General features: G+C 43.8%; 1 protein-coding gene across 5 annotated transcripts in view; it reads right to left on the reverse strand.

Annotated features, from left to right (window-relative positions):
* The window catches only part of LOC143487753 (NACHT, LRR and PYD domains-containing protein 3-like), a 291,094-nt gene extending 277,026 nt beyond the window's left edge, over nucleotides 1-14,068 (reverse strand). For all 5 annotated transcript variants that reach the window (XM_076986895.1, XM_076986899.1, XM_076986896.1 and 2 more), the window contains exons 1-4: nucleotides 13,898-14,068; nucleotides 10,256-10,372; nucleotides 6,618-6,734; nucleotides 2,976-3,092 (exon numbers count right to left, since the gene is read on the reverse strand). In XM_076986895.1, coding sequence (XP_076843010.1) covers nucleotides 2,976-3,092; nucleotides 6,618-6,734; nucleotides 10,256-10,372; nucleotides 13,898-13,965 — 419 coding nt within the window. In that variant the 5' untranslated portion in view covers nucleotides 13,966-14,068. The remainder of the gene's footprint in view (nucleotides 1-2,975; nucleotides 3,093-6,617; nucleotides 6,735-10,255; nucleotides 10,373-13,897) is intronic.
* Between the last annotated feature and the right edge of the window lie 1,844 nt (nucleotides 14,069-15,912).

Here is a 15,912-nt window from a genome sequence, read left to right on the forward strand (position 1 = left end):
CCACAACACGCCCAGCGTTACAAAAGAGACTGAGCAAGAAGACAAGTACATTAGAGTCTCCAGTTTGAGAAATCGACGCCTCACAGGTCCTCAACTGGCAGCTTCATTAAATAGTACCCGCAAAACGCCAGTGTCAATGTCTACAGTGAAGAGGCGACTCCGGGATGCTGGCCTTCAGGGCAGAGTGGCAAAGAAAAAGCCATATCTGGCTAATAAAAGAAAAAGATTAATATGGGCAAAAGAACACAGACATTGGACAGAGGAAGATTGGAAAAAAGTGTTATGGACAGATGAATCAAAGTTTGAGGTGTTTGGATCACACAGACAAACATTTGTGAGACGCAGAACAACTGAAAAGATGCTGGAAGAGTGCCTGACACCATCTGTCAAACATGGTGGAGGTAATGTGATGGTCTGGGGTTGCTTTGGTGCTGGTAAAGTGGGAGATTTGAACAAGGTAAAAGGGATTTTGAATAAGGAAGGCTATCACTCCATTTTGCAACACCATGCCATACCCTGTGGACAGCGCTTGATTGGAGCCAATTTCATCCTGCAACAGGACAATGACCCAAAGCACACCTCCAAATTATGCACAAACTATTTAGAGAAGAAGCAGGCAGCTGGTGTTTTATCGGTAATGGAGTGGCCAGCGCAGTCACCAGATCTCAACCCCATTGAGCTGTTGTGGGAGCAGCTTGACCATATGGTACGAAAAAAGTGCCCATTAACCCAATCAAACTTGTGGGAGGGGCTTCTGGAAGCATGGGGTGAAATTTCTCCAGATTACCGCAGCAAATTAACAGCTAGAATGCCAAAGGTTTGCAATGCTGTAATTGCTGCTAAGGGAGCATTCTTTGACAAAAGCAAAGTTTAAAGTAGAAAATTATTTCAAATTAAAAAAAAAAAAAACATTATCTCTACCTTGTCAATGTCTGGACTATATTTCTATTCATTTTGCAACTCATTTGATAAATAAAAGTATGAGATTTCAGGGAAAACACAAAATTGTCTAGGTGACCCCAAACTTTTGAACGGTAGTGTATATACACACACACACACACACACACACACACACACACACACACACACACACACACACACACACACACACACACACACACACACACACACACAGCTCAAAAAAATAAAGGGAACACTCAAATACCACATCCTAGATCTGAATGAATGAAATATTCTGTACAAAGTTGAATGTGCTGACAACAAAATCACACAAAAATCATCAATGGAAATCAAATTTATTAACCAATGGAGGCCTGGATTTGGAGCCACACACAAAATTAAAGTGGAAAAACACACTACAGGCTGATCCAACTTTGATGTCATGTCCTTAAAACAAGTCAAAATGAGGCTCAGTATTGTGTGTGGCCTCCACGTGCCTGTATGACATCCCTACAACGCCTGGGCATGCTCATGATGAGGTGGCGGATGGTCTCCTGAGGGATCTCCTCCCAGACCTGGACTAAAGCATCCGCCAACTCCTGGACAGTCTGTGGTGCAACGTGACGTTGGTGGATGGAGCGAGACATGATGTCCCAGATATGCTCAATCGGATTCAGGTCTGGGGAACGGGCGGGCCAGTCCATAGCTTCAATGCCTTCATCTTGCAGGAACTGCTGACACACTCCAGCCACATGAGGTCTAGCATTGTCCTGCATTAGGAGGAACCCAGGGCCAACCGCACCAGAATATGATCTCACAAGGGGTCTGAGGATCTCATCTCGGTACCTAATGGCAGTCAGGCTACCTCTGGTGAGCACATGGAGGGCTGTGCGGCCCTCCAAAGAAATGCCACCCCACACCATTACTGATCCACTGCCAAACCGGTCATGCTGAAGGATGTTGCAGGCAGCAGATCGCTCTCCATGGCGTCTCCAGACTCTGTCACGTCTGTCACATGTGCTCAGTGTGAACCTGCTTTCATCTGTGAAGAGCACAAGGCGCCAGTGGCGAATTTGCCAATCCTGGTGTTCTCTGGCAAATGCCAAGCGTCCTGCACGGTGTTGGGCTGTGAGCACAACCCCCATCTGTGGACGTCGGGCCCTCATACCATCCTCATGGAGTCGGTTTCTAATCGTTTGTGCAGACACATGCACATTTGTGGCCTGCTGGAGGTCATTTTGCAGGGCTCTGGCAGTGCTCCTCCTGTTCCTTCTTGCACAAAGGCGGAGGTAGCGGTCCTGCTGCTGGGTTGTTGCCCTCCTACGGCCTCCTCCATGTCTCCTGGTGTACTGGCCTGTCTCCTGGTAGCGCCTCCAGCCTCTGGACACTACGCTGACAGACACAGCAAACCTTCTTGCCACAGCTCGCATTAATGTGCCATCCTGGATGAGCTGCACTACCTGAGCCACTTGTGTGGGTTGTAGAGTCCGTCTCATGCTACCACGAGTGTGAAAGGACCACCAACATTCAAAAGTGACCAAAACATCAGCCAGAAAGCACAGGTACTGAGAAGTGGTCTGTGGTCCCCACCTGCAGAACCACTCCTTTATAGGGGGGGTCTTGCTAATTGCCTCTCATTTCTACCTGTTGTCTATTCCATTTGCACAACAGCAGGTGAAATTGATTCACAATCAGTGTTGCTTCCTAACTGAACAGGTTGGTTTCACAGAAGTGTGGTTGACTTGGAGTTATATTGTGTTGTTTAAGTGTTCCCTTTATTTTTTGAGCAGTATATATAACACCAAAATGCAAAACATAATTTGTGTATAATTGGTGGAAATGTAATTTGAAAGTGTCTAATGTTACAATTTGATTCATGATTTGTTCAGAAATTGTTACAAAACTACAGAAAGATGTTGGAAGACAGTACAACACTCACATTCCTACATCATCATTACCTGAACTGAGAACACTCACATTCTTACATCATTACCTGAACTCAGTAGAACACTCATATTCCTACATCATCATTACCTGAACTCAGTACAACACTCACATTCCTACATCATCATTACCTGAACTCATTAGGATTCACTTCCAGTCCCAAGCGTAATGGAGGTTCCATTGATGCATCACTCTTCATGGACACACAGCTGGGTTCAGGTGAGTCAGATCTTTTAAGCTTAGTCTCACTAAACGACACAATTGAAAAAAAGATATTGTTAACAACAAAATGCAAAACATAATTTGTGTATAAATGGTGGAAATGTAATTTGAAAGTGTCTAATGTTACAATTTGATTCATGATTTGTTCAGAAATTGTTACAAATTTACATAAAGATGTTGGAAGACAGTACAACACTCACATTCCTACATCATCATTAACTGAACTGAGAACACTCACATTCTTACATCATTACCTGAACTCAGTAGAACACTCATATTCCTACATCATCATTACCTGAACTCAAAAGCAAGCTTGTTCCATGTGTTGCCAGTGGTACTGCCACCTGCTGGTTTAGCATGGTACCTACACTGTTGTTTAATGTTATAGTGGATATACTGTTGGATGTACATGTGGATTTATGCTTCTGTGGTCTATTTCGTTTTGTACTTGTTTGTTATTCGTATTCTCGTACGTCTTTTCATGTTGGCTACGTTCATGTTTCAGACTCCCTTGATGATACATGACCTGTTTGTACCACCCTGATTATTATCCCTCTAATAAATTTCACTCTCCTCAGCATTTGTGTCCACCTCTTCACTCCACAACACGCCCAGCGTTACAAAAGAGACTGAGCAAGAAGACAAGTACATTAGAGTCTCCAGTTTGAGAAATCGACGCCTCACAGGTCCTCAACTGGCAGCTTCATTAAATAGTACCCGCAAAACGCCAGTGTCAATGTCTACAGTGAAGAGGCGACTCCGGGATGCTGGCCTTCAGGGCAGAGTGGCAAAGAAAAAGCCATATCTGGCTAATAAAAGAAAAAGATTAATATGGGCAAAAGAACACAGACATTGGACAGAGGAAGATTGGAAAAAAGTGTTATGGACAGATGAATCAAAGTTTGAGGTGTTTGGATCACACAGACAAACATTTGTGAGACGCAGAACAACTGAAAAGATGCTGGAAGAGTGCCTGACACCATCTGTCAAACATGGTGGAGGTAATGTGATGGTCTGGGGTTGCTTTGGTGCTGGTAAAGTGGGAGATTTGAACAAGGTAAAAGGGATTTTGAATAAGGAAGGCTATCACTCCATTTTGCAACACCATGCCATACCCTGTGGACAGCGCTTGATTGGAGCCAATTTCATCCTGCAACAGGACAATGACCCAAAGCACACCTCCAAATTATGCACAAACTATTTAGAGAAGAAGCAGGCAGCTGGTGTTTTATCGGTAATGGAGTGGCCAGCGCAGTCACCAGATCTCAACCCCATTGAGCTGTTGTGGGAGCAGCTTGACCATATGGTACGAAAAAAGTGCCCATTAACCCAATCAAACTTGTGGGAGGGGCTTCTGGAAGCATGGGGTGAAATTTCTCCAGATTACCGCAGCAAATTAACAGCTAGAATGCCAAAGGTTTGCAATGCTGTAATTGCTGCTAAGGGAGCATTCTTTGACAAAAGCAAAGTTTAAAGTAGAAAATTATTTCAAATTAAAAAAAAAAAAAACATTATCTCTACCTTGTCAATGTCTGGACTATATTTCTATTCATTTTGCAACTCATTTGATAAATAAAAGTATGAGATTTCAGGGAAAACACAAAATTGTCTAGGTGACCCCAAACTTTTGAACGGTAGTGTATATACACACACACACACACACACACACACACACACACACACACACACACACACACACACACACACACAGCTCAAAAAAATAAAGGGAACACTCAAATACCACATCCTAGATCTGAATGAATGAAATATTCTGTACAAAGTTGAATGTGCTGACAACAAAATCACACAAAAATCATCAATGGAAATCAAATTTATTAACCAATGGAGGCCTGGATTTGGAGCCACACACAAAATTAAAGTGGAAAAACACACTACAGGCTGATCCAACTTTGATGTCATGTCCTTAAAACAAGTCAAAATGAGGCTCAGTATTGTGTGTGGCCTCCACGTGCCTGTATGACATCCCTACAACGCCTGGGCATGCTCATGATGAGGTGGCGGATGGTCTCCTGAGGGATCTCCTCCCAGACCTGGACTAAAGCATCCGCCAACTCCTGGACAGTCTGTGGTGCAACGTGACGTTGGTGGATGGAGCGAGACATGATGTCCCAGATATGCTCAATCGGATTCAGGTCTGGGGAACGGGCGGGCCAGTCCATAGCTTCAATGCCTTCATCTTGCAGGAACTGCTGACACACTCCAGCCACATGAGGTCTAGCATTGTCCTGCATTAGGAGGAACCCAGGGCCAACCGCACCAGAATATGATCTCACAAGGGGTCTGAGGATCTCATCTCGGTACCTAATGGCAGTCAGGCTACCTCTGGTGAGCACATGGAGGGCTGTGCGGCCCTCCAAAGAAATGCCACCCCACACCATTACTGATCCACTGCCAAACCGGTCATGCTGAAGGATGTTGCAGGCAGCAGATCGCTCTCCATGGCGTCTCCAGACTCTGTCACGTCTGTCACATGTGCTCAGTGTGAACCTGCTTTCATCTGTGAAGAGCACAAGGCGCCAGTGGCGAATTTGCCAATCCTGGTGTTCTCTGGCAAATGCCAAGCGTCCTGCACGGTGTTGGGCTGTGAGCACAACCCCCATCTGTGGACGTCGGGCCCTCATACCATCCTCATGGAGTCGGTTTCTAATCGTTTGTGCAGACACATGCACATTTGTGGCCTGCTGGAGGTCATTTTGCAGGGCTCTGGCAGTGCTCCTCCTGTTCCTTCTTGCACAAAGGCGGAGGTAGCGGTCCTGCTGCTGGGTTGTTGCCCTCCTACGGCCTCCTCCATGTCTCCTGGTGTACTGGCCTGTCTCCTGGTAGCGCCTCCAGCCTCTGGACACTACGCTGACAGACACAGCAAACCTTCTTGCCACAGCTCGCATTAATGTGCCATCCTGGATGAGCTGCACTACCTGAGCCACTTGTGTGGGTTGTAGAGTCCGTCTCATGCTACCACGAGTGTGAAAGGACCACCAACATTCAAAAGTGACCAAAACATCAGCCAGAAAGCACAGGTACTGAGAAGTGGTCTGTGGTCCCCACCTGCAGAACCACTCCTTTATAGGGGGGGTCTTGCTAATTGCCTCTCATTTCTACCTGTTGTCTATTCCATTTGCACAACAGCAGGTGAAATTGATTCACAATCAGTGTTGCTTCCTAACTGAACAGGTTGGTTTCACAGAAGTGTGGTTGACTTGGAGTTACATTGTGTTGTTTAAGTGTTCCCTTTATTTTTTGAGCAGTATATATAACACCAAAATGCAAAACATAATTTGTGTATAATTGGTGGAAATGTAATTTGAAAGTGTCTAATGTTACAATTTGATTCATGATTTGTTCAGAAATTGTTACAAAACTACAGAAAGATGTTGGAAGACAGTACAACACTCACATTCCTACATCATCATTACCTGAACTGAGAACACTCACATTCTTACATCATTACCTGAACTCAGTAGAACACTCATATTCCTACATCATCATTACCTGAACTCAGTACAACACTCACATTCCTACATCATCATTACCTGAACTCATTAGGATTCACTTCCAGTCCCAAGCGTAATGGAGGTTCCATTGATGCATCACTCTTCATGGACACACAGCTGGGTTCAGGTGAGTCAGATCTTTTAAGCTTAGTCTCACTAAACGACACAATTGAAAAAAAGATATTGTTAACAACAAAATGCAAAACATAATTTGTGTATAAATGGTGGAAATGTAATTTGAAAGTGTCTAATGTTACAATTTGATTCATGATTTGTTCAGAAATTGTTACAAATTTACATAAAGATGTTGGAAGACAGTACAACACTCACATTCCTACATCATCATTAACTGAACTGAGAACACTCACATTCTTACATCATTACCTGAACTCAGTAGAACACTCATATTCCTACATCATCATTACCTGAACTCAAAAGCAAGCTTGTTCCATGTGTTGCCAGTGGTACTGCCACCTGCTGGTTTAGCATGGTACCTACACTGTTGTTTAATGTTATAGTGGATATACTGTTGGATGTACATGTGGATTTATGCTTCTGTGGTCTATTTCGTTTTGTACTTGTTTGTTATTCGTATTCTCGTACGTCTTTTCATGTTGGCTACGTTCATGTTTCAGACTCCCTTGATGATACATGACCTGTTTGTACCACCCTGATTATTATCCCTCTAATAAATTTCACTCTCCTCAGCATTTGTGTCCACCTCTTCACTCCACAACACGCCCAGCGTTACAAAAGAGACTGAGCAAGAAGACAAGTACATTAGAGTCTCCAGTTTGAGAAATCGACGCCTCACAGGTCCTCAACTGGCAGCTTCATTAAATAGTACCCGCAAAACGCCAGTGTCAATGTCTACAGTGAAGAAGCGACTCCGGGATGCTGGCCTTCAGGGCAGAGTGGCAAAGAAAAAGCCATATCTGGCTAATAAAAGAAAAAGATTAATATGGGCAAAAGAACACAGACATTGGACAGAGGAAGATTGGAAAAAAGTGTTATGGACAGATGAATCAAAGTTTGAGGTGTTTGGATCACACAGACAAACATTTGTGAGACGCAGAACAACTGAAAAGATGCTGGAAGAGTGCCTGACACCATCTGTCAAACATGGTGGAGGTAATGTGATGGTCTGGGGTTGCTTTGGTGCTGGTAAAGTGGGAGATTTGAACAAGGTAAAAGGGATTTTGAATAAGGAAGGCTATCACTCCATTTTGCAACACCATGCCATACCCTGTGGACAGCGCTTGATTGGAGCCAATTTCATCCTGCAACAGGACAATGACCCAAAGCACACCTCCAAATTATGCACAAACTATTTAGAGAAGAAGCAGGCAGCTGGTGTTTTATCGGTAATGGAGTGGCCAGCGCAGTCACCAGATCTCAACCCCATTGAGCTGTTGTGGGAGCAGCTTGACCATATGGTACGAAAAAAGTGCCCATTAACCCAATCAAACTTGTGGGAGGGGCTTCTGGAAGCATGGGGTGAAATTTCTCCAGATTACCGCAGCAAATTAACAGCTAGAATGCCAAAGGTTTGCAATGCTGTAATTGCTGCTAAGGGAGCATTCTTTGACAAAAGCAAAGTTTAAAGTAGAAAATTATTTCAAATAAAAAAAAAAAAAAACATTATCTCTACCTTGTCAATGTCTGGACTATATTTCTATTCATTTTGCAACTCATTTGATAAATAAAAGTATGAGATTTCAGGGAAAACACAAAATTGTCTAGGTGACCCCAAACTTTTGAACGGTAGTGTATATACACACACACACACACACACACACACACACACACACACACACACACACACACACACACACAGCTCAAAAAAATAAAGGGAACACTCAAATACCACATCCTAGATCTGAATGAATGAAATATTCTGTACAAAGTTGAATGTGCTGACAACAAAATCACACAAAAATCATCAATGGAAATCAAATTTATTAACCAATGGAGGCCTGGATTTGGAGCCACACACAAAATTAAAGTGGAAAAACACACTACAGGCTGATCCAACTTTGATGTCATGTCCTTAAAACAAGTCAAAATGAGGCTCAGTATTGTGTGTGGCCTCCACGTGCCTGTATGACATCCCTACAACGCCTGGGCATGCTCATGATGAGGTGGCGGATGGTCTCCTGAGGGATCTCCTCCCAGACCTGGACTAAAGCATCCGCCAACTCCTGGACAGTCTGTGGTGCAACGTGACGTTGGTGGATGGAGCGAGACATGATGTCCCAGATATGCTCAATCGGATTCAGGTCTGGGGAACGGGCGGGCCAGTCCATAGCTTCAATGCCTTCATCTTGCAGGAACTGCTGACACACTCCAGCCACATGAGGTCTAGCATTGTCCTGCATTAGGAGGAACCCAGGGCCAACCGCACCAGAATATGATCTCACAAGGGGTCTGAGGATCTCATCTCGGTACCTAATGGCAGTCAGGCTACCTCTGGTGAGCACATGGAGGGCTGTGCGGCCCTCCAAAGAAATGCCACCCCACACCATTACTGATCCACTGCCAAACCGGTCATGCTGAAGGATGTTGCAGGCAGCAGATCGCTCTCCATGGCGTCTCCAGACTCTGTCACGTCTGTCACATGTGCTCAGTGTGAACCTGCTTTCATCTGTGAAGAGCACAAGGCGCCAGTGGCGAATTTGCCAATCCTGGTGTTCTCTGGCAAATGCCAAGCGTCCTGCACGGTGTTGGGCTGTGAGCACAACCCCCATCTGTGGACGTCGGGCCCTCATACCATCCTCATGGAGTCGGTTTCTAATCGTTTGTGCAGACACATGCACATTTGTGGCCTGCTGGAGGTCATTTTGCAGGGCTCTGGCAGTGCTCCTCCTGTTCCTTCTTGCACAAAGGCGGAGGTAGCGGTCCTGCTGCTGGGTTGTTGCCCTCCTACGGCCTCCTCCATGTCTCCTGGTGTACTGGCCTGTCTCCTGGTAGCGCCTCCAGCCTCTGGACACTACGCTGACAGACACAGCAAACCTTCTTGCCACAGCTCGCATTAATGTGCCATCCTGGATGAGCTGCACTACCTGAGCCACTTGTGTGGGTTGTAGAGTCCGTCTCATGCTACCACGAGTGTGAAAGGACCACCAACATTCAAAAGTGACCAAAACATCAGCCAGAAAGCACAGGTACTGAGAAGTGGTCTGTGGTCCCCACCTGCAGAACCACTCCTTTATAGGGGGGGTCTTGCTAATTGCCTCTCATTTCTACCTGTTGTCTATTCCATTTGCACAACAGCAGGTGAAATTGATTCACAATCAGTGTTGCTTCCTAACTGAACAGGTTGGTTTCACAGAAGTGTGGTTGACTTGGAGTTACATTGTGTTGTTTAAGTGTTCCCTTTATTTTTTGAGCAGTATATATAACACCAAAATGCAAAACATAATTTGTGTATAATTGGTGGAAATGTAATTTGAAAGTGTCTAATGTTACAATTTGATTCATGATTTGTTCAGAAATTGTTACAAAACTACAGAAAGATGTTGGAAGACAGTACAACACTCACATTCCTACATCATCATTACCTGAACTGAGAACACTCACATTCTTACATCATTACCTGAACTCAGTAGAACACTCATATTCCTACATCATCATTACCTGAACTCAGTACAACACTCACATTCCTACATCATCATTACCTGAACTCATTAGGATTCACTTCCAGTCCCAAGCGTAATGGAGGTTCCATTGATGCATCACTCTTCATGGACACACAGCTGGGTTCAGGTGAGTCAGATCTTTTAAGCTTAGTCTCACTAAACGACACAATTGAAAAAAAGATATTGTTAACAACAAAATGCAAAACATAATTTGTGTATAAATGGTGGAAATGTAATTTGAAAGTGTCTAATGTTACAATTTGATTCATGATTTGTTCAGAAATTGTTACAAATTTACATAAAGATGTTGGAAGACAGTACAACACTCACATTCCTACATCATCATTAACTGAACTGAGAACACTCACATTCTTACATCATTACCTGAACTCAGTAGAACACTCATATTCCTACATCATCATTACCTGAACTCAAAAGCAAGCTTGTTCCATGTGTTGCCAGTGGTACTGCCACCTGCTGGTTTAGCATGGTACCTACACTGTTGTTTAATGTTATAGTGGATATACTGTTGGATGTACATGTGGATTTATGCTTCTGTGGTCTATTTCGTTTTGTACTTGTTTGTTATTCGTATTCTCGTACGTCTTTTCATGTTGGCTACGTTCATGTTTCAGACTCCCTTGATGATACATGACCTGTTTGTACCACCCTGATTATTATCCCTCTAATAAATTTCACTCTCCTCAGCATTTGTGTCCACCTCTTCACTCCACAACACGCCCAGCGTTACAAAAGAGACTGAGCAAGAAGACAAGTACATTAGAGTCTCCAGTTTGAGAAATCGACGCCTCACAGGTCCTCAACTGGCAGCTTCATTAAATAGTACCCGCAAAACGCCAGTGTCAATGTCTACAGTGAAGAGGCGACTCCGGGATGCTGGCCTTCAGGGCAGAGTGGCAAAGAAAAAGCCATATCTGGCTAATAAAAGAAAAAGATTAATATGGGCAAAAGAACACAGACATTGGACAGAGGAAGATTGGAAAAAAGTGTTATGGACAGATGAATCAAAGTTTGAGGTGTTTGGATCACACAGACAAACATTTGTGAGACGCAGAACAACTGAAAAGATGCTGGAAGAGTGCCTGACACCATCTGTCAAACATGGTGGAGGTAATGTGATGGTCTGGGGTTGCTTTGGTGCTGGTAAAGTGGGAGATTTGAACAAGGTAAAAGGGATTTTGAATAAGGAAGGCTATCACTCCATTTTGCAACACCATGCCATACCCTGTGGACAGCGCTTGATTGGAGCCAATTTCATCCTGCAACAGGACAATGACCCAAAGCACACCTCCAAATTATGCACAAACTATTTAGAGAAGAAGCAGGCAGCTGGTGTTTTATCGGTAATGGAGTGGCCAGCGCAGTCACCAGATCTCAACCCCATTGAGCTGTTGTGGGAGCAGCTTGACCATATGGTACGAAAAAAGTGCCCATTAACCCAATCAAACTTGTGGGAGGGGCTTCTGGAAGCATGGGGTGAAATTTCTCCAGATTACCGCAGCAAATTAACAGCTAGAATGCCAAAGGTTTGCAATGCTGTAATTGCTGCTAAGGGAGCATTCTTTGACAAAAGCAAAGTTTAAAGTAGAAAATTATTTCAAATAAAAAAAAAAAAAAACATTATCTCTACCTTGTCAATGTCTGGACTATATTTCTATTCATTTTGCAACTCATTTGATAAATAAAAGTATGAGATTTCAGGGAAAACACAAAATTGTCTAGGTGACCCCAAACTTTTGAACGGTAGTGTATATACACACACACACACACACACACACACACACACACACACACACACACACACACACACACACACACAGCTCAAAAAAATAAAGGGAACACTCAAATACCACATCCTAGATCTGAATGAATGAAATATTCTGTACAAAGTTGAATGTGCTGACAACAAAATCACACAAAAATCATCAATGGAAATCAAATTTATTAACCAATGGAGGCCTGGATTTGGAGCCACACACAAAATTAAAGTGGAAAAACACACTACAGGCTGATCCAACTTTGATGTCATGTCCTTAAAACAAGTCAAAATGAGGCTCAGTATTGTGTGTGGCCTCCACGTGCCTGTATGACATCCCTACAACGCCTGGGCATGCTCATGATGAGGTGGCGGATGGTCTCCTGAGGGATCTCCTCCCAGACCTGGACTAAAGCATCCGCCAACTCCTGGACAGTCTGTGGTGCAACGTGACGTTGGTGGATGGAGCGAGACATGATGTCCCAGATATGCTCAATCGGATTCAGGTCTGGGGAACGGGCGGGCCAGTCCATAGCTTCAATGCCTTCATCTTGCAGGAACTGCTGACACACTCCAGCCACATGAGGTCTAGCACTGTCCTGCATTAGGAGGAACCCAGGGCCAACCGCACCAGAATATGATCTCACAAGGGGTCTGAGGATCTCATCTCGGTACCTAATGGCAGTCAGGCTACCTCTGGTGAGCACATGGAGGGCTGTGCGGCCCTCCAAAGAAATGCCACCCCACACCATTACTGATCCACTGCCAAACCGGTCATGCTGAAGGATGTTGCAGGCAGCAGATCGCTCTCCATGGCGTCTCCAGACTCTGTCACGTCTGTCACATGTGCTCAGTGTGAACCTGCTTTCATCTGTGAAGAGCACAAGGCGCCAGTGGCGAATTTGCCAATCCTGGTGTTCTCTGGCAAATGCCAAGCGTCCTGCACGGTGTTGGGCTGTGAGCACAACCCCCATCTGTGGACGTCGGGCCCTCATACCATCCTCATGGAGTCGGTTTCTAATCGTTTGTGCAGACACATGCACATTTGTGGCCTGCTGGAGGTCATTTTGCAGGGCTCTGGCAGTGCTCCTCCTGTTCCTTCTTGCACAAAGGCGGAGGTAGCGGTCCTGCTGCTGGGTTGTTGCCCTCCTACGGCCTCCTCCATGTCTCCTGGTGTACTGGCCTGTCTCCTGGTAGCGCCTCCAGCCTCTGGACACTACGCTGACAGACACAGCAAACCTTCTTGCCACAGCTCGCATTAATGTGCCATCCTGGATGAGCTGCACTACCTGAGCCACTTGTGTGGGTTGTAGAGTCCGTCTCATGCTACCACGAGTGTGAAAGGACCACCAACATTCAAAAGTGACCAAAACATCAGCCAGAAAGCATAGGTACTGAGAAGTGGTCTGTGGTCCCCACCTGCAGAACCACTCCTTTATAGGGGGGGTCTTGCTAATTGCCTCTCATTTCTACCTGTTGTCTATTCCATTTGCACAACAGCAGGTGAAATTGATTCACAATCAGTGTTGCTTCCTAACTGAACAGGTTGGTTTCACAGAAGTGTGGTTGACTTGGAGTTATATTGTGTTGTTTAAGTGTTCCCTTTATTTTTTGAGCAGTATATATAACACCAAAATGCAAAACATAATTTGTGTATAATTGGTGGAAATGTAATTTGAAAGTGTCTAATGTTACAATTTGATTCATGATTTGTTCAGAAATTGTTACAAAACTACAGAAAGATGTTGGAAGACAGTACAACACTCACATTCCTACATCATCATTACCTGAACTGAGAACACTCACATTCTTACATCATTACCTGAACTCAGTAGAACACTCATATTCCTACATCATCATTACCTGAACTCAGTACAACACTCACATTCCTACATCATCATTACCTGAACTCATTAGGATTCACTTCCAGTCCCAAGCGTAATGGAGGTTCCATTGATGCATCACTCTTCATGGACACACAGCTGGGTTCAGGTGAGTCAGATCTTTTAAGCTTAGTCTCACTAAACGACACAATTGAAAAAAAGATATTGTTAACAACAAAATGCAAAACATAATTTGTGTATAAATGGTGGAAATGTAATTTGAAAGTGTCTAATGTTACAATTTGATTCATGATTTGTTCAGAAATTGTTACAAATTTACATAAAGATGTTGGAAGACAGTACAACACTCACATTCCTACATCATCATTAACTGAACTGAGAACACTCACATTCTTACATCATTACCTGAACTCAGTAGAACACTCACATTCCTACATCATCATTACCTGAACTCAAAAGCAAGCTTGTTCCATGTGTTGCCAGTGGTACTGCCACCTGCTGGTTTAGCATGGTACCTACACTGTTGTTTAATGTTATAGTGGATATACTGTTGGATGTACATGTGGATTTATGCTTCTGTGGTCTATTTCGTTTTGTACTTGTTTGTTATTCGTATTCTCGTACGTCTTTTCATGTTGGCTACGTTCATGTTTCAGACTCCCTTGATGATACATGACCTGTTTGTACCACCCTGATTATTATCCCTCTAATAAATTTCACTCTCCTCAGCATTTGTGTCCACCTCTTCACTCCACAACACGCCCAGCGTTACAAAAGAGACTGAGCAAGAAGACAAGTACATTAGAGTCTCCAGTTTGAGAAATCGACGCCTCACAGGTCCTCAACTGGCAGCTTCATTAAATAGTACCCGCAAAACGCCAGTGTCAATGTCTACAGTGAAGAGGCGACTCCGGGATGCTGGCCTTCAGGGCAGAGTGGCAAAGAAAAAGCCATATCTGGCTAATAAAAGAAAAAGATTAATATGGGCAAAAGAACACAGACATTGGACAGAGGAAGATTGGAAAAAAGTGTTATGGACAGATGAATCAAAGTTTGAGGTGTTTGGATCACACAGACAAACATTTGTGAGACGCAGAACAACTGAAAAGATGCTGGAAGAGTGCCTGACACCATCTGTCAAACATGGTGGAGGTAATGTGATGGTCTGGGGTTGCTTTGGTGCTGGTAAAGTGGGAGATTTGAACAAGGTAAAAGGGATTTTGAATAAGGAAGGCTATCACTCCATTTTGCAACACCATGCCATACCCTGTGGACAGCGCTTGATTGGAGCCAATTTCATCCTGCAACAGGACAATGACCCAAAGCACACCTCCAAATTATGCACAAACTATTTAGAGAAGAAGCAGGCAGCTGGTGTTTTATCGGTAATGGAGTGGCCAGCGCAGTCACCAGATCTCAACCCCATTGAGCTGTTGTGGGAGCAGCTTGACCATATGGTACGAAAAAAGTGCCCATTAACCCAATCAAACTTGTGGGAGGGGCTTCTGGAAGCATGGGGTGAAATTTCTCCAGATTACCGCAGCAAATTAACAGCTAGAATGCCAAAGGTTTGCAATGCTGTAATTGCTGCTAAGGGAGCATTCTTTGACAAAAGCAAAGTTTAAAGTAGAAAATTATTTCAAATTAAAAAAAAAAAAAACATTATCTCTACCTTGTCAATGTCTGGACTATATTTCTATTCATTTTGCAACTCATTTGATAAATAAAAGTATGAGATTTCAGGGAAAACACAAAATTGTCTAGGTGACCCCAAACTTTTGAACGGTAGTGTATATACACACACACACACACACACACACACACACACACACACACACACACACACACACACACAGCTCAAAAAAATAAAGGGAACACTCAAATACCACATCCTAGATCTGAATGAATGAAATATTCTGTACAAAGTTGAATGTGCTGACAACAAAATCACACAAAAATCATCAATGGAAATCAAATTTATTAACCAATGGAGGCCTGGATTTGGAGCCACACACAAAATTAAAGTGGAAAAACACACTACAGGCTGATCCAACTTTGATGTCATGTCCTTAAAA

The sequence above is a fragment of the Brachyhypopomus gauderio genome, unplaced genomic scaffold, assembly GCF_052324685.1.
Source record: "Brachyhypopomus gauderio isolate BG-103 unplaced genomic scaffold, BGAUD_0.2 sc50, whole genome shotgun sequence".
Lineage (NCBI taxonomy): Eukaryota > Metazoa > Chordata > Actinopteri > Gymnotiformes > Hypopomidae > Brachyhypopomus > Brachyhypopomus gauderio.